The 24391-nt window shown below is 50.1% G+C and overlaps 1 protein-coding gene across 1 annotated transcript; it reads right to left on the bottom strand.

The window, feature by feature from the left end:
• Window positions 1-297: 297 nt before the first annotated feature.
• On the bottom strand, window positions 298-20664 carry RAB8A (RAB8A, member RAS oncogene family). Its single transcript, XM_053586719.1, has 8 exons — window positions 20295-20664; window positions 14659-14719; window positions 12084-12144; window positions 7927-8004; window positions 6356-6445; window positions 5935-6000; window positions 4355-4405; window positions 298-1721 (listed from the first exon to the last, which is right to left on the bottom strand). Exons 1-8 carry the CDS (start codon window positions 20503-20505, stop codon window positions 1629-1631), a joined length of 711 nt encoding a protein of 236 aa, XP_053442694.1. The 5' UTR covers window positions 20506-20664; the 3' UTR covers window positions 298-1628.
• Window positions 20665-24391: the final 3727 nt, after the last annotated feature.

Here is a 24391-nt window from a genome sequence, read left to right as displayed (position 1 = left end):
ACTGAGGTTGGCTTAGCAGAGCATACAGGACACAAAAGTAGAACTGTGAGGGGGATACCTCTGTTTTCCTGCGAAAGGTGGGCAGAGGTAGGACTATGGCTGCGGGGGTGGGGGGGAGCCCTGGAGAGCTAACTTCAACCAAGTTGGCCCTTTTATGACGTGTCATGTCCTCCAAGGCACCCTTCCTAGCCGGGGTAGCCCATGGCTTTTGCTTTGATTTTGTCCAGACCTGAGCCCTCCTCTCCTGACACTTGGCCACCCCACGTGGCCTATAGGGAAAACATGGACATCAAAATCCATGAATTTGATAATGAGCTTTAATTTGTTTGTTTTCCTTTAAGTGCATTTATCAATGTAAACAGAGCATGTTAGAGATTCCAGGGGAGAGCAGACTATTGCTGGTACATTGGTTTTAATAAAAAAAAAAAAAAAAAAAGAGAGACACCATGATGCCAATGGCTTGGATTGACAGCAGGTCAAGGAAGAAAACCCCTAACAGAAGAAAAGGCTCCCTGGTGACACCCCTCCAGCCTGGTGACCTGGTCCCAACTGCAGTCCCTCTATGGGACACTAACTGTCAAAACAGAACCCAATGATGATGGCTCAAAACTAACCCAGACTGCCTTTGGGCAGCCCATTGCCATGGAATGCCTCTTGTTTTAGCCACATCCAGCTAGGGGTAATAGGAGCTTGTTCCCAATCACCTAGGTTTGACATTGGAAATCAAAGATGGAATCACTTCATGGCATTATGAATATGGAAAAATAAAAATCTCAGCTAGGAAGGGTGTCCGATTTGGAGACAGCAGGAGGATGCGGAGTGGGGGCCATTTTGGTGCTGAGAAGAGTGACCCCATTGTAGGAGGACTACGTGGCAGGTATGTTTTTAGGGTCACCTGTGGTACGCACAGTGTCCCCTTGGTGCTCAGACATGGACGGCCGATGGGCCTGGCTGGACTGCAGCCCTAAACCTGTCTGTGAACAGAAGCTGCCCAGGGTTCTTTCCTTCTCAACACTTTAAATAGGATTTCCTTAATTTGTGCTTTCCCTTTGGTTTAACAGTTAAAAAAGAGAGGAGAGGGGGAATGATTTTTGTCACTTGTCCAAAACTGAGAGGAAGTGGGCAGCAGTCTGGTGGGCGGACGCTTCCTGGTGGGATTGGCGACTTCCATCATGGTGCAGAGACTGACACTCCCAGAACTGCCACTGGCCTGTGGGGGACGGGAATGGGCTTTCTGGTGGGGATTTGCGTCATGGCAAGGCAAGGAACTGCAGACCCAGAGATGGAGGCTGCCACTGGTTCTTGTGCTGGTCACATCTTGACTCCATCTCCCTCTCTCTCTTTCTGGATACTCGATGCGTGGGTGGGCCCATTCTTCAGTGGACGTTACAGAAAAAATAGCAAATTCTTAACTTATTCCATCTCCAAAGTTGAAAAAGATCAGACAGTTACTAAAATAAACAATTTCTCAATTGCATTCTGGTGGCTGTGGGCCCAGTGGCCATGGGCCCAGTGGCCATGGTGCGGACGGGGCGTTGGAGATGGGAGGGCCCCGGCTGAGTGAGGAGCTCACTCAGAACAGGCACAGTCAGCTCAGCTGAGCAAGGATCAGAGTAAGGCTGAATTCCTCACAGAAGAACACATCGGAAAAAGCTGCTCCTTTTCTGCTGGTCTGGTGTGATTTTGACTCCTTGGTTGCTCCCCTGGGGGCTGTTGCCTTCCTGGAATCACAATAGGATTTGATTTCTATGGTTACCTCAGAACATCGGCATGCCATCTGCCAGTTGGTGCATCCATATCCTTTCAACCAATTATCCATCCATCCATCCATCCAACCGTTCCTTCCAAATGACAGTTCATCTTTCACAGATTTCCTTTTCATCTACTACCTACCACCCATTCCATCCATTACGTCAATCATTTATTCACCTACCAATACCCAGCTCACTCACCCTTCTGACATATTTCGAACCATTTGTTCTCCCATCCAACTCTCTTCTTTCTATACTTCCTTCCCTGCATTCACCTGCCCTTTCCTCTTTCCTTCTTTCTGTGCTGAGTACCATCCATTGAAGCAGCCTGGGGCAGAAAGCTGGGTTCCAGGTCCCACTGCCACTTCAACTCAACTGGCTCTATCCTTGTGCCACAGCTCTGCCTCACTATCTCTTCTCTCTAATCTGCCTTCCACCTTTTGCTATGGTGGATGAAAGACCTGCGCTCTACTCTTGTCAACTTACTCTCTACTAAAAACCCACCAGCGTCCCCACAGCCTTCAGAACAGAATGTCCCAAGTCTGCTGCCTGGCATGCAGAGCTTGTGTGATCTGTGGATCCTGGGAACTCAAATCCTGTTTTCTTCCACCTCACCCTGTTTAAAAGGCTTGCACCCCCTTCCCTCTCCTACACCTTCTTTTCTTTGATTAACTCTTTCTCATTTCTGAGCTCTTAGGTAAAAGCTGGATTGATGCAACTGCAACTACTCAAGGCCTCCAATGTGCCAGGCTTGTTACTGGGCACTGGGCAAGCAGCGGCAGATGAGACAAAAGCTCCTGTCCAGGGGACCGTGCACTGTACAGGGGGAAGACAGACCGTGGAGGAAGTACACAGGCAGTGTGACTTCCCACAGTGGTGAGCAATGAGAGAGAAAGGAACAAGGGGCAGAGGTGACAGTGGGAGGTGTGTTTTGATGGCAATGTCTGAATGGAGATTTCACAAAGGGAGGAAGTCAGACTAGCCAGGGGTGATCCAGACTTGAGATTAGTAGAACACTGCCCCTGAAGATGTCCATACCTAATCCCTGGAACCTGAAAATATGGCATGTGACATGGCAAAAGGGACTTTGCAGATGTGATTTAGGTGAGGTGGGGTGAGGAATATCCAGGTGGGACCATTCTGATCACAGGAACCCTTAAAAGCAAGAGCAGGTATGGTCAGATAAATCGGTAGGGAACAGAGAGGGACTAAACTGCCAGTGCTTTGCAAATCAATTAAGAAAAAGCAAAATCGGGCGGCGCCTGTGGCTCAGTCGGGTGGCGGCCCCGGCCAAACTGCAACCAAAAATAGCTGGGCGTTGTGGCGGGCGCCTGTGGTCCCAGCTACTTGGGAGGCTGAGGTGGGAGAATCGCTTAAGCCCAGGAGTTGGAGGTTGCTGTGAGCTGTGTGAGGCCACGGCACTCTACCGAGGGCCATAAAGTAGACTCTGTCTCTACAAAAAAAAAAAAAAAAAAAAGGAAAAGCAAAATCACAAGGACTGGAGTTGTGCGTGGGCACTTCATATTCTATGACATCAAAGGATCTGGCATATTCTCCAGGTAGTCAACTGCCTGGCATCACAGGGGCAGGCGGAGGAAGGCAAAATATCACCACAATGCTTAGGGAGCCACAGTGAATCAGAGGGGATGTAAAGAGTCAGACCTTGACCGTTACACTGAAGAAAAATAAACTGCAAGAAAATCCCAGTCAGTACATTGGTTTACGTGGAGTGTTTCCTAGTTTCATTTAATGGCCAAAAAGCTATTAAATCAATCATATGTGTTACTATTCAACTCACATCCTCTCAGAATTATGAAAATGTACGTATTTTGTCAACTACCTGACTGGCACTTTGCATTTTATGTGCAGCCTTGTGTGAAACAGAGCACTCTATGGTCTTTGGTCAGACAGTGAATGGAACTTACTGGTGAGAGGGTGGCCACTGGAACTAGGGGTTAGGAGAAAGGGTCACAATGGTGTTTGGGCACTATATGTCCCCAAGTACAGGGATATGTTTTGACGCTGAGCCTGGTGGACTATGAAATCACTTGAGTGGTAAACAAAAAAAGGAGGAAACAAACCAACAGGTGTCTGGGGAGGGATTCAGGCAGACTTCCCTGAATCCCTCAGAGAACCCTGGGACCCGATAAAGGTCATTGAGCCATCACCACTTGCAGAACTGGGGCTAAGGTAGGGGACAGGGGGAGGTCACTAATCTGCCATACTTGTGAAGATGGTAAGCCAGTGGTTGTCAGACACAAGAACCATGGAGGGTCTTGTTACTGCGTGAACTCTGACCTTGGCCCTGCCCAAGAGGTCTGGGAGGTTCTTCTTCAGAAGAGGCTCTCTTAAACACCACATGGGTTGCCTGGGTGGTCCTTCTCATAAGCTGAATGCAAAGGGCTGTTTGTCCCCTAGGGGCTTGACAGGCAGGGCCTTGTCTGCCTGGGCAGTGCCCCTCGGATGGCAGAAGCTGCTGCTGCCCTGACCATACCTGCAAACTCTTCCCCTTCCCTATCAATTTCCTATGGGGTCTACCTGGGCCCTAAAAAGCAGGATCTGGCAGAGACCCACTTGGGGATCTGAGAAGGACATGTACTCACCAATTTTTTGTCCATTTTTGCTTTGATGTCTCTGGCGAGAGTGAAAAATGCCTGTGGAATCAGCACAGTGTTAGTAGCCTGGAGTGGCAGGACCCTGAATCCTTGGCCAGCCATATGACGTGGGTGTGGCAGGACAGCGAGCATGGGCAGGACCCAACCTTGAGATGAATTCCGGGCATGGGTCTCCCATTTGGCCCTTTGATACCTGCCTGTGACAGTGGACTCAGCCGGCCTGTCCAGTCCTATCCTCTGCCCACCTAGACTGCCTAACTCTCTAAAATGTCAGCTCTCACATCTGCAGAGTGCCTTATGTCAGACAGACCTCCTTGGATCCCTCAGAGGGGGGACTTCTGCACGGGCCGCCTCCCCCGAGGCAACAATCCTGTGAAGTGGGGCCACACACAGTTGGCCAGGAAGAAAATTGAGGAGGGGCCAAGTGACTTGTCCAAAGGTACTCAGTGCTTAATTGACTGATCCAGAAAGATCTGGAAGGAGAGTCTAGCTCTTCATCGCCGACTCCTAGGTTCGTTCTGGCCATTCTAGCACCAATTCCGATAGTCAGGAAGAAGGACAAGCAGCTCTTTTGGCCAAACAAGCTCCATTTTGAGTCCGTGCCTGGCGGGACAAGGGAGTGGAAAGCTCATCTTCCAGTGTGGCCAAGGCTCACGCTGTCAACATGGCCTTTTGAACATTTCCTCCTGCCCCTCATGTGCTTTTTCCACAAAAACCTATAAACTCCTCTCTGTGAGCTAACTTTACCCCTGGGGAGGGACCTATCCAGATGGTGGGACAGGCCCAGTTTGCACACATACACGTGTGACGTGGGGAGATCTGTCGGGAAGGGTGGCTCAGGGTGCTGAGGAAACTTGAGGTGGGTATAGAGGCTTCCGCGATGTCAGACTATCTGGGCTGAGCCCCGGTGGGAAATCTGATTGGTGTAAGAGTGGGGACAAGGGAGAGAACATGGCAAAAGCTTGCAGGATGGAATGGCCCAGGTGGCCTGGGGAGGGCAGAGGGCAGGGTTGGGGAAAGTCCCAGCCCTGGATGGCAAACACCAACCAGGACCAGCACGGAAGGGCTTTTTGTGCTAGGTTGAGTTCCATGCTAGGTCAGGAGCCTGGGCTGCATTAAGTTGGGTGTGATGTGGAAGATTCATTTTGGAAACATTACCAGGATGGTGAAATGCAGGGAAATGGGGCTGGCCACAGGCCAGTGTCATCCTGTGGAGAGGAGGGGTGCCTGGGACAAGGCCTGGTCCGAGCTTCCTACTATGCCTGGAATTTGTCCAGGGCCTGTCTGTAGATGACCAGCATGGCTAAAAGCATGAACCTGGAGCTGGGCCCAGGCACCCAGCCACCTGGGATGTGTCCCACATGGCCTAAATGGGGTCTGTGCCTGCTGTTCTCAGATTTTCACAGCCCACCTGTGCCTGACACATGGTGCTGCCCAGGAAATGCTCCACAGAAGACTGACTGACAGCTTGAAGACAACCCCTCTGGCAAAAACTCTCTGGAGGACACCAGCCCATCCCTTGGTGGATCTTGCAGACCCCGTGTCCCCCAGCAGGGCCCAGGACTCACATTCTCCACATTGATGTTGGCCTTTGCACTGGTCTCCATGAACTTGATTCCATAGTCGAGGGCCAGCTGTGAGGGGGAAGAAACATGTGTGTGCACATGAGCTGCCAGGCATTCCTGAGCTGAGGACTGAGGCTGACACCAATGGGGAGCAGTGCTGGGGCTGGGAGGGTGGACAGGGGCCTGCTATGCTCAACCATGGATCCACCCCGTTTCCGGTGGCCCTAAAGCCCTATGGATTTGCAGTGAGCAATCTGTAGCTTGAAGCCAAGATTGTGAAGATTATCCCCCTCAAGCCCAGTCTTTCCACCAATGAGCACTTGGGAGGCCCTGGAGCAGAGAGAGCAAAGACAAGAGAAGCCCTCTGTGTGTGGGAACTCTGAAATTCCAAGGTCCTTTTGCCCCTCAGGGCCACCATGCCCACCTTTTCTCCCCGTTCCTTGGAAACTTGTCTCCTGTCATTCACATCACACTTGTTCCCGAGTATCATCTTTTCGACATCTGCAGAGGCATGCTGAGGGGAGAGGCACAAAAGAGGGTTGTCAGATCAGACAACACAGGCCGGGCACCTCTGCCAACACACGGCCTGTCCCTTGAAATCAGTGACTGGGTCAGGACTGCTAGGCAAAGCCTGGGCCAGAGGACAAGCTGAAACTCAGAGGCTGAGCAGCAGGGCCCACATCACACAGTCAATGCTAGGGCCAGGGCTGAGGTCAAGGTTCTAGCTGTTACTCCGACCAAGCATACTTCTGGCTGTGGAGAGCAGCTGTCAGTCAGGCCCCCAGGCCTGGGTTTTTGGTGGGGTCTAGTCTATGAGAGGTGAGACTGAGATATTTAATGCCCCAACACTCTTGCTCTCCTCCCTCCCTCCTCAGCTCCTCTATGGGAGGCCCTGGCTGTTGTCCTGGGATCTTCTGCTCTGACCTTTCAATTCTATTTACGCTCCAGAAATGTACTGTGCCTGAGGTGGCCACAGGTCTCTGCTATTGCCAGCCCTTGGTATTTTACCATCTCCCAGTATTGTTTTAACTCTGCCCTGGTCCCTCAAAGTGGCTCCTTCGTCAAACCCTCCCCACCCCCAGTGCAGTGGATCTTGCTCCCCAAAGGATGGGGACATTGGAAAGTACCATTCTTTCCCACCACCTTGGGCCTGGTCTCAGTAGATCCACTCTACTCCTCCCAGCTTAACTTCCTAGGACTAGAAGAACCTCTCACTCACTGGCCAGAAACAGAGGACATCCACAAAGACCAGTGTGGGCAGTCTCTCCCTGTCTCTCCTCATCAAGACAGCTCCCCCAGCCTAAGGGCAGCTGCAGCCCTCTTGGGGTCCTTGGCGGTGGGCCAGGGCAGGTGCTCTTAAATGATGGGGCTGGCCTCTCAGCCTGGCCTGAGGGGCCCCTGAGTTCTGGGTAAACAGTGATGTGACCTTCTGCTGTGGCTTTATGGATGGGTAATGTTCTTTGGCTGTGCCTCAGACCCAAAGCCCCACCTAGTTACTTATCAAAAGCTGCAGGTACCACAGTCCAGAAAGGCTTTGAGGGTGAGGTCAGCTTTCTGGGAAGCTGGAAGATGGAGATGCTGGCTTTTGGGGTGGGGCTGGCCTCCCCTTATTCTTTCACAGTTCAAGGTCTGAATGTGGGTAGCTTGTACCAGCTCACACCCTGCTGTGATGTAGCTCAAAGTACAATCTGATCTGCCTGTTCATCACACCCTCCCAATACAAGGGTCATGCCAGTGCTAGAACAACACCAAATGCTCACGGTGACCACAAGCTTAAATACCCTTTCTCATGATTGTGACACTGGTCAGACCTGACAGCTCAGCTGGGGGAATGGGCTCTGGGAGCTGCTCTGTGACAGACAGGCCCGTAGACAGCCAGGGCCTCAGCCCCTGCTCCCTTCTATCCTTAACTCCCACGCTCTGGGAAAGTTACTTCTAGGTGCCTCTGGGTAAGGGCCGAGGAGCAGACTTGAGGTAGGGGTCAGCAAGCCTTACCTCTTCGATGTTCCGAATCCAGTTCCGGATGTTATCAAAGGACTTCTCATTGGTGATGTCGTAGACCAGCATGATGCCCTAGACAGGGACAGAGACACAGGCTCCTAACAAGCGGCAGGCTCTTAGAAGGGGAAGCCACAGCAGAACAGTGGAGATGGGGACGGTGGCATGGGGCCCACTGCCTGCCAAGCCCATTGGTTGCCACCCTTTCCAATGAAGCACCCTGGAAGCCAGCCCCCTTCTGGTCTCCAGGCTCTAGCCTGGTTCCCTTGGCCACCCCACAAACTAGGCCATCATGCCCTGGTTTCCCAGCCTGGCTAGCTTCCTGCACTAGCAGGTAAGTCCTGCCAGCAATCGCTGGGGCCCATGAGATCCCACAGTCCCCTCATGGTGAGCAATGTAGGCTACCCTAAGCCTGTAGCCTACTACATCCCCTCATGCTGACCTTGCCTCCTCCTCAGCCCTCACACCCTCCTCCTCCACACCCTACAATGTGCCAGGTACTGCAGTGGGGTCTCACTGAAGCCTCCCAGGCCCTGACTGGGTGGGTCCCACCATTCCCACTCTGTAGCTGGAAGCCTGAGGGTGCAGGTGGTGGCCAGGCCCCTCTACACTCATACATGAGTGTAAATGGTAGGATGGGGGTATGAATGCAGGCAGTCTGAAGCCAACCGCCCCTGTGCCTTCCAGTGAGCCTCCTCTCAGTTCCCTAAGCATTGCATGAGTGCCTGAGAGACGATCGACAGTCCTAGAAGAGCTGTAGAGTGGCCCTGCCTCAGCCCACAATCTCATCATCATTGTGGAGAAGGGCAAATGTCTCCATGTGATACAAGGGGAAACAGGCACTGAGAGACCTGACCTTTAAGATTCAAGCCCAGGTGGGGCTCATCCTGAAAGAGCTGGTAACACTGCTCCTCTTGGGAACCTCCCTGGGCCTTTTTCAGCACCAAAAGCAACATGTGGGGCCACTCTTTGATGGGTGCTTGCTGTTGTCTTGGACAACCTCCAGGGGCACCCACAGTGGGGCAGTGTGCAGCACCACTGCAAGGCCCCCTTTGCAGCTGAGCATTCTTGGCTCTGAGGCACATGCCCCTTCATACCCTGGACCAGCTTAATCTGTTCCTCCATGCTACCAGTTTCAAGGGCCAAGCCTTGTGTCTGTGGCACCTAGAGGCACACTTGATGGCCTCTGATGCTGGCTAGGTCATCTCTGTGGCTGCTGGACTCTGCAGAATAAGAACATGGGCCATATGGCACTAGGTAGATAGGTGTGGGACAAAACCACGCAGATTGGGTGAGAAAGCCACCGCACTACCAAATTCCTCTACGAGCTCAGGGAAATGAATGTCCTTACAGCCTTATAACCACTGCCAAGGCCAAGGCCCCTCACTTTCAGGGATCCCTTGAAGGGCCACTAATGGAGGACTGAGAGGGGGTTTTGGTGGTCCCCGATGGTCTGTCATGCCCTAGCTAAGGTGGGCAGACCCTATGAGTCAAGCACTGTCAGGGGCAGGGAAGTGAGGATCTTTTTGCCCCTTTATTCCAGGGGCTGGACTCTCTGATGGCCCAGGCTTCCCCCCACCATTAGCAGTTGGCACCATGTGCCCAACATTCCAAGTTCCTGGATTTTTATCTATTATGGGGGAGAAGGAAGATAATCTGGGAATTTAGAGGCAGTGGGTATAGCTGTCTATCAGGAATAGAGCAGAAGCACCTGGAAAACACTGGATCACCCCATTCCAGGCCTTCCTTGAAACTCCCTATAGGGCTGCAAGTGACTATTTTCTGGGCCCCTACCCAAAACACCTCCACATGTTGGTAAAGCTCACAGTGGGTCACCAGACGTCCAATGCTCCCCAAATTTGGGACTTCTCAACCCAAGGGTCTAGACCTCTAGGTAGGAGAAACTGATGTAGATGCAATGGTGAAGTTCTCTGCTCTGTCCTGCACAGCCACTGCTAACACAGCTCTGAGATGCATGAACCAAGCTGCTTTGACAGAGGGACTGGAATTTGAATTTTAAATGGTTTAGATTTAAGTAGGGTTGACTTGTGTTTAGGAAGACCGAAAAGCACAATCATCTCGGTGCTAACTGAGAATGTGGGAGCCAGCCAGCCTGCCCTGACCCTGCCATTTGCCCTGAGTCAATTTAAGTAGGGCAGGCAACCAAGCCTAACCTCAGGTTGCCAGTCACACAAGGCAATAACGCTGGCACTTGCACTCAGGGGGTTATGGCCAAGAAGCAATGAGATAATCTGAGCTAAGACCTGGGCCCTACCGCTGGCACATGGAGGGCTCAGTGATCGGGACATGGTATTGGGTAGCAACTTCAGCCCAGAGAGGGTTGGGACCTACCTGAGGTCACACAGCTCTCTCCAAGGGCAGAAGCTCCCTTAGGACCCCAGGATCCTGAGGTCCCTGCCCCACCTTACCCTGTACCAGAGCACAGAGAGGTGAGGGGAAAATAAGTGAATTAATTTTAATGAGGAGCACTAAGGTTTCAACCCACACAGTTGAGTTTCTATTCTGTTTCAGATGGTATGAGGGATGCTCTAAATACTTAATGTCCTCATTCACTGCTGCAGCCCACAGGTCTTTCCTGAGCTCCTACTACATACTTGGCAGGTTCCCAGGGAATAGGCACACGACAGTGACTGAAACCAGGTACTGCCCTCACAAAGTATGTGGTCTAGCAGAGGAAACAAGTGCCCATGCAATTAATAATGGGGTGTGCTAGGGAAAGTGTAGGCAGCAATGGGTGCTGGGAAGGGGCAGATATGGCCATTCATCCTCACTGCAGGCTAGGTTGTTGTCAAGTTCTCCGTTCCATTTTCTAAGGAAGGAACCGGAGCTCAGATAGCAACACAGGGTCTTGGGCCAAGTCCAGGGGCATGGCCTCCTACTCCTTCTAACCCTGAATGCCCTGGACTCTCCTTCTGAAGGCCCCGGCTTCCAGCCAGGCTTCCAGCCACCACCTGTAAGTTGGCACCATGTACCCAACATTCCAAATTCTTAGATTTTTACCTATTGTAAGAGAGGAGGGGAGGTAACTGGGAATTAGGAGGCAGTGGTTTCAGATCTCTATTAGGATACAGCAGAAGTACCTGGAAAACGCAGGGTCACCCTATCCTAGGCCCTCCTTGAAATTCCCTGCAGGGCTCCAAGGGACAACTTTCTGGACCCCTGCCTGGGCACAACTCTACATATGTTTTAACTGGTCACCAGACATCCAATGCTCCCCAAATTTGGGACTTCTCAACCCAAGGGTCTAGGACCTCTAGGATGGAGATTATGATGTAGCTTCAACAGCAACAATGGTCTCTGTTCTGTCCCATATGGCTGCTGTTGGCCTCATACAGTTCCTGGGGTACCAGAAATACAGTTGCCTTTGAGGGCAGAAGCCCATCTCATCCCCTGCCACTAGTTATTTTCAACTGGTGTGCTATGAGAGTATATTAGTTGTGCCATGAACATTTTAAAGATCACTATTTTTGAAAACTTCAAAGCACAGTAGGTATATTCTTTCTTTTTACTCTTTTTTTTTTTTTTTGGATCAACATAATTTAAGTGTGCTGTGGAAGTTTAACCATAGGTTCAAGTGTGCCGTGAGATGAAAACAGTTGAGAAATACTGTCTGCCACCTTCTGTATCTAGGTTTAGGTCTGGCCCAGAGAAGGTGCTCAGGAAATATTTCAGGGATGACAAATGAGTCTTTCTGTCACCCCACCTCAGGCCTAGGTGAAAGATATAACGTCCAACAGTCCAGAACAAGTCGGCTTCCAGAAGGTCTTCAAGTTTTGGGTAGCAAATTCCACAGAGACTGATGTGGGCCATGTGAATGCTCCTAAATGTTGGGGCATGCCAGCTACTTCACTGACCTCACTGGAAAAACCAGCTTCTTGTGTCTTCTTTCATTTCCAAAGAATTATGTTTCCACTTTATTTAAACCTTGCGTTGTCTCTGCAGCCAGAAGGGGAGGCATACACTAAGAGGCAGGGTAGGGGGCACACACAGCTGCTTTCTAGGACTTGGGACCAAAGAGCCCTGAGAAGCCAGAGGACAGACTTATAGAAACAGTCAGGATTTGGTATTAAATGCACAATGACATTCATTTAGACTTAAAAATTACAAAAACAAACGAAAACCCCAATTCATACCATTGCACCTCTGTAGTAGGCCGTTGTGATTGTCCGAAACCGTTCCTGACCAGCTGTGTCCCTAAACATGAGGAGAAGAGATATTAGTGACACCAAGGTGAATAACTGTCCCCAGCAGGAAGCATCTACCTGGGAAGCCTGGTTTTCTAACTGCTGTGATTCATCCTCCTAATGAGGTAGCACCTTCTTTTTTATGTTTTTAAAATCAATCATGTATTGGAAGATTTTAAAAAGATTTTTTCTTTCTTTCTTTTTTTTTTTTTTATTAATTGTGTGAGGCAGCATCTTGTAATCTCCCTGTTACTACTCAGAAGGAAAAACTGTGGCTTGGAAAGGATAAAGTCCTTTGATGGTTCTCTGCTGGCATGTGGCAGAGCCATCTGGAGAGGGTCTCCTCTCCTGCACCTTTGCTTCCAGGAAATTTTCTCCAGAGTTTCTGAGCCATAGAAAAGCCAGTCATGTGGCACAAGAACATGGCCCTTGCTATTGGGAAGGGCTGAGACTCAGAGAGCATTTTTGGGTTCGCTACCTTTATCTGGGTGATGGGGAAGGTCCTTCCTCCTCTGTATGATGAGGGAAGCAGTACTTATCACCCAGCTGGTGATGCCTGGGTAATGCAACCATGCCTAGCTCCTGGCAGAGGATACTCAGCGGTTGGTTTAAAGGTAGCCTAAATGTGTTGGGCACGGTGGCTCACACCTGTAATCCTAGCACTCTGGGAGGCTGAGGCGGGTGGATCATTTGAGTTTAGGTGTTTGAGATCAGCCTGAGCAAAGCCAGACCCCATCTCTACTAAAAATAGAAAAACTCGCTGGGTGCTGTGGCGGGCGCCTATAGTCCCAGCTACTTTGGAGGCTGAGGCAAGAGGATCACTTGAGCCCAAGAGTGAGGTTGCTATGAGCTATGAAGCCATGCCACTCCCCCCACCCCACTAGAAAAGGTGGCCCAACTGCTTAGTGGCAGAGCAAGGGAAAGACCCACGTGTTTTGTATCTGAGCCCAGGGCTTCTCCTGAAGCCTTGCATACCCCAGGAGTGCTCTGTATTTCTGGACTGTACAAAAATACTTCATTTAGTGCTAAGTTGATTTTCTTTCTGTTACCAGTAGCAGGTGACACTGGTGATTAAGAACAGTCATTTTAATCTTAACCAAGGTCCTACTTGCCTTAGAAGAGCTGTGAGTCACTGACCCCATCAAGATTGGTAGGAACAGGGCAGCGCCTGTGGCTCAGTGGGTAAGGCGCCGGCCCCATATACCGAGGGTGGCGGGTTCAAACCCGGCCCCGGCCAAACTGCAACCAAAAAATAGCCGGGCGTTGTGGTGGGCGCCTGTAGTCCCAGCTACTCGGGAGGCTGAGGCAAGAGAATCGCTTAAGCCTAGAAGTTGGAGGTTGCTGTGAGCTGTGTGAGGCCACGGCACTCTACCGAGGGCCATAAAGTAAGACTCTGTCTCTACAAAAAAAAAAAAAAAAATCTGAAGATTGGTAGGAACAGAAGCAGAAGACAGGAGGAAAGTGCACCTCCTGCTTGCTGGGACAGTGTCACTTTGGACTTGGGAACAAAGGTTGCTGGGATGCCAAGATGTTGGAAATGGACACACTTCCACAGCTCATAACATACAAGTGGCCAGAGAATGACTTACTACCAATGTCTGTAGGATTGACAAGGTGTTAAACTTCACCCAGATTTCACCTATGAAGTCAGACTAAGAGATGAGTATCACCTGCAGTTGAGGGTATAAATGAGGCGCCCACAGTTCCAGCAAAGCCAGGGTGACAGCTTGTGCTCTGGGACTTGAGGGAGGGTAATGCTGCAGAGGAGGGCAGTGGCATAAATCAGGTGCTTGCCTGGTATGGAAGACTGCAACACACACTTAAATATGACTTCTCCTCTATATTTTGCTCAAGGCTAGTGATTCTATGCAAGTGACCTGGATACAGGGTCGGTTTCCACGTACCCAGACACTTAAATTCAGCACCCCATGCCGTGGGCTAGAGACTAGAGTCAGCATCGGTGGCAATGACTTGGAGTCTGACCATTTTCCTCATTTTATGTAGCAGAAGAAGTCACTCTCAGGTCTGAGAAATGGAAATAGGTCCCTCGATTGGGCCTCAGCTTAATTTTGATTCAGGCGGTTTCAGGTCTGTATGCCAGGAAGTGAGACCTGACCTTCCTCAGAAGAGAAAGGGGAAGCAATGTCAGACTGTCACACTTCTCAGTGGGCTGACAGGCTCAAAAGGAAACTCCCTGCCGAGCATCTCACCATCCCGACAGCCTTTACTGCCATCTGGCACAGAGGGCTCTCTCCAAGTTCAATAGAAACAGGCCACTCTGAAGTGCAGACTCAAGCTTTGCCCACACTGAATGCCGACTGGGTAGTTCTAGGCTCCCACAGCCAGCAGAGCACAGCTCCCTGGGCCAGGTCTGAAACTCACGGAGCTTCTTAAGAAAGCCCCATGTGTCAGAGCTGGAGATTAAGAGATAGAAGCTGTGTCACAGGGAGAGTGGAGAGGAGGAACCTGAGGGGGACTTCTGGCTTGAAGTACTTCCCTGGTGACAAACAGCAATGACTCTTACCATATCTGTAGTTTAATTCTTTTGCCATCGAGCTCTATGGTCCTAATCTTAAAGTCAATTCCTGAAAGAAAAGAAAAACAGGCTTATCCCTGTGAGCCCATTTCCCATGCTGTGTCTGAGGTGGGAGCTGCCAACCTATGCAGGTAACACCTGCCATGGCTTATGGAGCACCTGCCTGGCCCTGGACATGCAGAATCTCAGAATCCCCCATGACAAGTCTAGAAGCATCTGGAGAGACTTTGCTCTCTCATAGAAGAGGAGCCTGAGGCTCTGAGGGCTGATGGAAGCTCCCTAGAGCAAAGATGGCAAGCGGCAGGACTGGGCAGGGAGTAAACCCAGAGGATGCAGGTGGCAAAGCCTTGCTCTCATCCCCTACCACAACTGCCAGCTGAACCTGCCTCCCTGCCCCAGGCAGTTGTGCAGAACAGGCTTCAGCAGAGCCCTTTGCAAGTCTGAGTCCCACACTTCCATCCAACCTGCAAATGCCTCTCCTCACCAACCACAATGCACTGATGCATGCAGGCCACACCCCCTCCTAGCTTGGGCTCCAGTGCCCCCATCAGCTGGGCAAATTTCTCCTTTAAGGTCCGCCCAAAGGTCCCCTCCAGGGAGCCTTCCTAACCCTGTCCTCCTTCTCTCCCACTCCCCACTTTCATCTCTTCTTCCCAGAGTGACCTTGCAGTGACCATGCTGCACCCAAGGCTCCCACTCTTCCATTGCCTTCAAAAATGCAACCCTAACTATGTCTCGAAGCTCACCTAGGCTCCCAATCTGCCAGCGTGTCCACCAACAGATTGGAAAATCACATTTTGAATGGACAACCACAATGTGGCTTACCCACACAATAGAATACTACGCAGCCACAAAAGGAGCAAAGACTGACACCTACTACGATGCAGATGAAACCTTGAAAATAGGATGCTGAGCGAAAGCAGTCAGACAAAAGGCTGCAGAGGATAAATTCCATTGATATGAAATGTCCAGAACAGGCAAATGAGAGACAGAGAGCAGATCAGTGGCAGCCAGAGGCTGGGGGAGGGGAGTGGGGAGACTGCGAAGGTTTGCTGATGGGTAAGGGCTTTCTTTTGGGATAATGAAAATGTCCTAAAATTGACTATGGTGATAGATACACACCTTTGTGAATATACCAAATGTCACCGAATCATGAACTTTAAATGGGTGAATTGTACAGTATGTGAATTATAGCTCAAAAAAAGCTGCTTATTAAAAAAAAGCACTTTTGAGTGGCTTCTTTGCCTTCTGTTCCTCCAGGAAAAAGTAAAAATGGCTGCTTGTGTACACCAGGGACTTGCCTAAACCTGGTCAGCCCCAGCACCATATCTCTGGAGGAGAAAAGCCCAGCTTGTGACCCTTTCTCTCCTGCCATACCTTGGCCACATTGTTAGTATGGCTATTTCTTAAACATCCTGAGCATGCTCCTGCCTCAGGGCTTTTACACCTTTTCTTCCCTCTCCTGGAATGTTCTTTCCTTCTGTAGCCACCAGGCTCTCCATCCATCTTCACTCAGGCCTTCTTTCTAGTCCCCATCCTCAGGGCGGCCTTGAAACAGCCAAATCCAAAATCTCCGCCTCAGAAGACTGGAAGCCTCTGCCTGGCTTAACATTCCTGAACTCAGGATGGGGGTGCTAATTCCATCCCTCCAGCCATAGCACTGGAATTTTGCCCTTTAAAACATAAGCTTGTGAGGGCGGCGCCTGTGGCTCAGTGAGTAGGGCGCCAGCCCCATATGCCGAGGGTGGCGGGTTCAAACTCAGCCCCAGCCAAACTGCAACAAAAAAATAGCCAGGCGTTGTGGTGGGCGCCTGTAGTCCCAGCTGCTCTGGAGGCTGAGGCAAGAGAATCACGTAAGCCCAAGAGTTAGAGGTTGCTGTGAGCCGTGTGACGCCACGGCACTCTATCCGAGGGCGGTACAGTGAGACTCTGTCTCTACAAAAAACAAAAAAACAAAAAAATAAAAACATAAGCTTGTGGCTCGGTGCCTGTGGCTCATACATCTGAACTGGCAGGTTCGAATCCAGCCTGGACCCGCCAAACAACAATGACGGCTGCAACCAAAATAGCCAGGCATTGTGGCAGGCGCCTGTAGTCCCAGCTACTTGGGAGGCAAAGGCAGGAGAATTGCTTGAGCCCAGGAGTTGGAGGTTGCTGTGAGCCTGTTGCCACGGCACTCTACCCAGGGCGACAGCTGGAGGTTCTGTCTCAAAAAAAAAAAAAAAAAGCTCGGGCGGCACCTGTGGCTCAAGGAGTAGGGTGCTGTCCCCATATACCAGAGGTGGTGGTTTCAAACCCGGCTCCAGCAAAAAACTGCAAAATAAACAAACAAACAAAAAAAACAACCCAACAACATAAGCTCCACACAAGCAAGCACTTGATACATCTTATTGCTGTCACCTCCAGGAACTAAACATGATAGGGGCTGAATGTGGATTTGCTAGGAGCTGACTGCCCAGCTCTTCACACATCCTGACTCCAAGCCTCATTACATTTTTGCTTTCCTCTGATTTACCCAAGTTATCTCTGTAGTCCCCATACCCAGGCGAATGGCTGGGACACTGTCGGTATTAGTTGGCAAAAAAAGGCCGGATAAAAGAATTAAAGTGCAACAGGGGCTGTGGTGATGTGTGGTTTATGAAGCACTTTTATAAGCACCATCCATCTCACTGAAGGAATGAATGGGCTCCTGAAAAGGCAGTGGGGACTGTGCCAGACTGACGAGAACTGATTCCAGGAAGCCACAGTGCCAAGTTCACACGACAAATGATAGATGGAGCTTATGAGAATAGGCTTTGGCAAAATGTAACCTGGGCAGAAAATGAACAGCCACTCAATCCTTTATCTATAAAGAAAACCCAGAGGTGCACTCTGTGCTAATAAAGGAATGCCTTTATGGATTAAGTTGTAATTCAAGACTAAGCCATCCAGTGTTGACTCTTCCTAAAACACTCACCACTGCTTGTCACAAATATACAGGGATACACAAAACCAAGAAGCACTGTTCAATCGCCTGAGACCCATAGTGTTACTCTGTCCTATATTCCTCCTGGGTTTTATTAACAAGTCAAATTTAATTAGGAAGTATACACTTTATGAGGCCTAAAAAATATAACAAGATCATGGCGAATTAAACTTTCTTAGAAGACAGAGGCACTGTAGGAAGGCTGTAAATGTAAAGAGAACAATACTGGGGTGGGAGGGAGGGATCCTGGGTTCAATATGTCACCTTCATCTCACTAGGCAACTTTGACCAAGATCCATCCTCACTGCAAAGACCCCTGAAGTGCCAAACAGGATTCTCTGGTCAAGAATTAAAAACTGGCTGCGAGCAGTAGCTCACAACTGTAATCCTAGCAATTTGGGAGGCCAAGGTGGGAGGCCAGGAGTTTGAGACCAGCCTGACTAAAAGAGAGACTCTGTCTACACAAAAAAATAGAAAAATTAGACGTGTTGTGGGAGGCACCTGTAGTCCCAGCTACTAGAGACGCTGAGGCAGGAGGGTTGTTTGAGCCCAGAAGTCTGAGGTTGCAGCAAGCTATGATGACACCATTGCACTCTAGCCTGGGTAACAAAGTGAAACCCTGACTCAAAAAAATAAAAAATAAAAAATAAAAAACTTCCTTGCTCTCTAGTCTAGCCTGGGTCAATGAGTGAGACCCTGTCTTTTTTTTTTTGAGACAGAGTTTCATTTTGTTGTGCCCAGTAGAGTGCTGTGGGGTCATAACTCACAGCAACCTCAGACTCTTGGGCTCAAGTGATTCTCTCGCCTCAGCCTCCCAAGTAGCTGGGACTACAAATGCCTGCCATAACGCCCGGCTATTTTTAAGAGACAGGGTCTCACTTTAGCTCAGTCTGGTCTTGGCCCAGGCCCAGTCTCTTAAAAAAAAAAAAAAAATCCCTGAGTTGATCTCACTGTATCAGTGCTGGGGATGAGGACAGGTGCTGAGGCTGGGAAAATGAGGTCTGGGTAGCTGAGCCACGGCAAGCCTGCATTTAACACCACTTCCTGATTGGTGGAGATTCAAGAGTTAGCCCAAAGTTTGAGCTTGGAGTGAAGGGGAAGAATTCAGGAGAGGATGCTGCTGTACTTCTATATGGCCTAAGGCAGTGGTGAAAACCTTCAATCACCCAGAGCTCTGGCCAAGGCAGAGAGTGTTATTCCCACTCTGAAGAAACAGGGCACAGAGAGGGGCAGTGCTTGTTGAAAGGCAAACAGAAACTGGAAACCAAGGCATGATGATTCTAGTCCAATTCTCTCTACTTTACATGAGGTATATAACTGTTTTACAAAATGCAGCTTCTGAAAGAGGGCAAGGATAGAATTAGCAGGCCATGGTTCAAGGAGATAACACAATTTGGCTGAAGTTATTACACACTAGGGCAAAGCCCATTCCCTATGTTTTCTCCATTTGGAATAAACTCCTGGACTTAGTGACTGTTCCCTCATTTCCCCCATCCTGAGCAGGGCTACACAGCTCACAGGCCACTCTATTTGATCCATGTTACTCCCAAGTCAAACCTTTCCATTATGGGCAATGACTGTTCTTGTGGCATGGGGGGAATTCAGCTCCACTTCTGAGGATGTCAGTTGAGATTCAACAACCTAATTCTATTCAACCACATTGTGGGCTGGCCCTGTGGGAAAGGCTGTTCTGAAGCCACAACTGGAGTCCTAGACCCTGTGATAGGGAAGTCAAAGCTGTCTATGACAATGGCTGTTTTTAGTTTCTCACTGAGGCTTTTATCTTGCACCTTCTCAGGGATGACAGGGCAGCTGTCACTCTCCATTGCTGTCATCCTTGAGCAGAAAAGAAGGCAGGCAGGAAAAGGTTCCTGACTCCCTCTCATCATTCCTTCTAGAGGAAAATACACTCCCTTGGGGCTGGGGGACAAGCTTATGGAGAAAGGCTCAACCTCTGAATGTTCCACAGGAAAGAGGTGTGGGTTACAGACCTAGCTCTGAGGTGGATCAGCTGTGCTTGTTTTGAGGAGTGTATGGTGGCATCTCTCTGATGGCTCAGCCTTGAGTTTTGGGGTCATATACAACTGGGTTCAAATCCCATTCTCACCATCTGCACACTGTGTGACCTTGGGCAAGTTCCATGCTCTCCCTGAACCTCAAATTCCTAATCTGTGAGATGAGCTCATTATAGCACCTAATACAGAAGACTGGAGAGTATCATCATGCACAGTGCAGCTGGCACACAGTAAATGCTCAAAAAGCCAGAAGTCACTGTCTTTTTCCCATGGCCAATTCCTCATGCCGCAGTTCCCATTTCTATAATACGGGAATCCCAAAAGAACCGCTTCGAGGTTTGGAGGTTCAGAACGAGACAACGGCGCGAAGACCCCCGCCCAGGACATATGCTCCCTAACCCTAACAAGCAGGCTGAGGATTGGAGCTTCATTCTCTCCAGCTTGCACTTGGGTCCTCCCAACAACCCCAACGGCCCAGGAACTCCCCAACGGTGGTGGAGACGGCTGCTATTTTTCCTTCAGGCCCCCTCTACCTTCTTAGGTGCCCCGGCCCGCCCAGCCCAGTCGATCCCTCAGTTCTAGCCACTCAGAGGCGCGCCCGGCCCGGGCCTCCCGATTCCCCGGCCACTCCCCAGCCTCGCTACCTATGGTGGAGATGAAAGTGGAGTTGAAGGCGTCCTCAGAGAAGCGGAACAGGACACAGGTCTTCCCCACCCCCGAGTCCCCGATCAGCAGCAGCTTAAACAGGTAATCGTAGGTCTTCGCCATATTACACTCTCTCCCTGACGGGAAGTGCGGCCAGCGCCTCGCCACTGGCCACTGGCCCCGTCCATCAGCGCCGAACCCGCCCCCCATTGGCTCCTAGCCTGCCGCGCGTCACTGGGGCCGACGCCCGCCCCTGTGCCCCGCCCTTCGCGGGGAGACTTGGGGAAGGGGCGAGGGTGGCGCGGAGCCGGAAGCAGTCCGAGCGTGCCGCCCATTGGCTGGTGCTCGAGAGAGGGCGGGCTGTGATTGTGTAGCCCCTGAAGAGTAAAGGGGCTTCAAATGGACACGGGGCGAGGGCGTGGCAGTCTATGTCTCCGCCTTCTTCCCCCCCCGACTCTGGGGCCGTTCTGCCCCGCCCCGGGATGGGAGGAGTACAGGGAGCGTCGCCAACGGCTCCGCGCGCCAGAAGCCTGGGGGCGGGGCTTGAAGCGCGTGCGCACGTACGCCAGGAAAGCCGTTTCGTACCAGCAGAGGGCGCACGCGCATTGGCGGGAGATGAGGGGATGCCTTTGGGTCCAGCCCTCCAGACTCGCGCAGGTGCAGTAGGCACACAAGCGAGAGCGGGAGGACACCACATTGCCGGAGGCGTCAGCGGCGTTGTCTTGAAACCTCTACTTCAGGCCAGCGGGAGCCGAATTAAAAAAAAGAGAGAAAAAACGCTGATCGTAATCGAAAAGTGGCCCCTGGAGACTTGCCCCGGTATCTCAGTGCTGACCAAGGTGCTTATTAGATACCGAAGGCCTGCTCCACGTGTGGCTTCACCGCTACAAGAGGCGCCCTGAGGCGCGCTGGAAAGATTCGGGCCTAATTAGGGGTGGTTCGGGCCACACTCTGCTGGGCCAGTTGGCATTTTGAGGTGGCACCCACCAAGTGGTGATAGTTCCAGGTCCTATTTAGGAGCATTTGGTTCTGTGCCTGGGAGTGCTCTCAACATTTCATAAAAGATACAAAATATTTAATTCCCACACCAACCCGTTGAGGTAGGTATTATTGGTTCCCCCTTACTCCCGTTATGGTAAGAAAACAAGCCAGAGGCGGCGAAGTGACTTTCTCTGGCTCCAATGTGGAAAGGTGGAATTTGAACTCAGACAACCAAGCTTCATCTCTGGAGTTTTCTGCTCCTCAGAGATGCTCCAGTCTCCTTTAGGGCACTCTGGGACCTCAGAGATGTCTCGGGACTCACCTAAGGACCTTTCGAGAGATGGTAGTGGTCTTTCCTCCTTCCTTCCACTTCAGCTCGTTCTTTTCCTAATGTTAGGTCAGAAAAGCTTCAGCCAGTGCCACTGACCACTTAGGAGGCCTCAGCCTCTGGTTTTTGATAGTTTTTCCCCTTTTTTTTTGAGAGAGTCTATGTTGCCCTCTTAGAGTGTGGTAGCGTCACAGCTCACAGCAACCTCAAACTCTTGGGCTTAAGCGACCAGATTCACTTGCCTCACCCTCCCAAGTAGCTGGGACTACAGGCACCCCCCCACAACACCCGGCTATTTTTTTGTTTTTTTGCGGCTATTTTTTTGTTGCAATTGTTTTAGTTGGCCTGGGCCCGCGTTTGAACTTGCCACCCTGGGTGTACGTGGCTGGCGCGGTAACAACTGTGCTACAGGTGCCGAGCCTGGTTTTTGATACTCTGGACACCTCTGGATAGTCTCTTTTCTTCTTAGTACTTTCCCCATTTTGTCAGTTTCTTCTAGCACCTCGACCCCTACCCCCTTTTCTGGGTTTCTGCTTATCAGATCCCATTGCAGTCTTTGGAGGAGGGGGGGTGTCTGTCCCTTGGATGGTGTTCCTCATGGTTTTTTCTGTTTTCACTTTCTGGGTGATCTCATTCATTCTTGTGGTTTTGACATCTCCACTGTGGTGATTCTTAAGTTTTATCCATAGCCCAGCCTGCCTTCTATGTTCAGCTGCTTTCTGGACATTCACCTTTGTCAAAAGATACTACAAGCTCAGCATGTCTACACTGAACTCATCAACTTCTCAGACTGGCTTGTCTTGAATTGCCTTCTGAGTGAATTTAGGTTGCCTTTGACACCTATCTTACATCTCTCACATCCTGGTTCTTGAGGTTCTGAATTGCTCTTGAATCTTGCTCTTCCATTTCCATTTCTCCACTGGCCTCCCTGAGCATTTTCTCTCACCTAGATTCCATTCTAAAACACTTATCTAATATCCCTCTGTGATCTTTTAGCAGGAAAAGCCCAAGACTTTTCCCTTAGCATATAGCCCTCACAATCTGGTCCTAACCTCACCCTGTGTTCCACCCACACTTCATGGGATTGGAAACACCCAGGAGCTGGGACAGATGAGTTTAACATTCACTACTTAAGCCAGAAGATGACTAAAACGGTATCCTAAAATAAGATTACAACCCAAGGTCTCAGGCCTGTAATCCTAGCACTCTGGGAGACCAAGGAGGGTGGATTGCCTGAGCTCACACGTTCCAGACCAGGCTCAGCCACAGGGGGATCTAGTCTTTTAACCTAGCCTGGCACTGTGGCAGGTGCCTGTAGTCCCAGCTCCTGGGGAGGCTGAGGCAATAGAATTGCTTGAGCCCAGGAGTTAGAGGTTGCTGTGAGCTATGATGCCACAGCATTTTACCAAAGGAAACAGTGAGACTACATCTCTGGAAAAAAAAAAAAAATTTTACAACCTAAGGGATTTGTAATAGGAGGGAAAAAATAGACACAAAAGAGTAACTTCAATCTAGTAATTCCCACTTAGAGGAAGGAATTATACTTTATTGACATCTTCATACCTACCATCTGAATAAGCTAACAGTTGTTAGTTAATGTTTTAATCATACTGGATAACAGAAAATTGCACACTGCATTAACATTTTATTTTAAAGAGATGGGGTCTTGCTCTATGTCATTGAGGCTGGAGTCAGTGGCATGATCATAGTTCATTGTAGCTTTGAACTCCTGGGCTCAAGTGATCCTTCCACCTCAGCCTCCTGAGTAGCTGGGACTATAGGTATGCTCTAGCATGCCCATCTTACCTTTTTTTTTTTTTGAGACAGTCTCAAGCTCTTGTGTAGAGTGCTGTATCATAGCTCACAGCAACCTCCAACTCTTGGGCTCAAGTGATCTCTTGCCTCAGTTTTTCTATTTTTAGTAGGGATGGGGTCTTGGTTTTGCTCAGGCTGGTCTTGAACTTGTGAGCTCAAGCAATCCACCCACCTCAGCCTCCCAGAGTGCTAGGATTACAAGTGTAAGCCACCTCCCTTTTTTCTTTTTTTAAAGTTTTTTAGAGATGGGCAGCACTTACGGCTCAGTAGGTAGGACACTGGCCCCATATACTGAGGGTGGCGGGTTCGAACTGCAACAAAAACTTGGACAAACTGCAACAAAAAATAGCCGGGCATTGTGGCAGGTGCCTGTAGTCCCAGCTACTTGGGAGGCTGAGGCAACAGAATCACCTAAGCCCAGGAGTTGGAGGTTACTGTGAGCTATGACACCACAGCACTCTACCAAGGGCGATAAAGTGAGACTTTGTCTCTAAAAAAAAAAAAAAAAAGTTTTTTAGATACGCGGGTCTCCCTATTTTGCCCAGGCTGGTCTTGAACTCCTGGCTTAAAGGGATCCTCCCACTTTAGCTACCTGAGTAGCTGGACTACAGACAAGAGCTACTGTGCCTGGCTTCATTAGCATTTTAAAGGATTTCCCCTCCCCAACATAAAATCTTGAGGCAAAATATCAAAGCTATTCAGGTAGTGAAACTGCAGTGGTCTTTGACACTATTCTCTCAGTTCCCTGTCATCCAGTCAGCTAAATTTTAAGATTATATTCTTCAGATCACTTCCCTCTTATTCTATGGCAATCAGTATCCTGGACTAAAACATTTTCCTAACTGGCTTTCTTCCTGAAATCTACCCCCACTGTAGTCCTTCCTGATTTGTTTAGTCTTTAGTGGCTCAGTACTCTTGACCAAATTAAGTTCTGGCTCTCATCAGTGTGGAACAAGCCTACTTTCCAGCTTT

The sequence above is a fragment of the Nycticebus coucang genome, chromosome 3 (assembly GCF_027406575.1).
Source record: "Nycticebus coucang isolate mNycCou1 chromosome 3, mNycCou1.pri, whole genome shotgun sequence".
NCBI lineage: Eukaryota > Metazoa > Chordata > Mammalia > Primates > Lorisidae > Nycticebus > Nycticebus coucang.
This window is presented reverse-complemented; position numbering and strand designations above follow the sequence as displayed.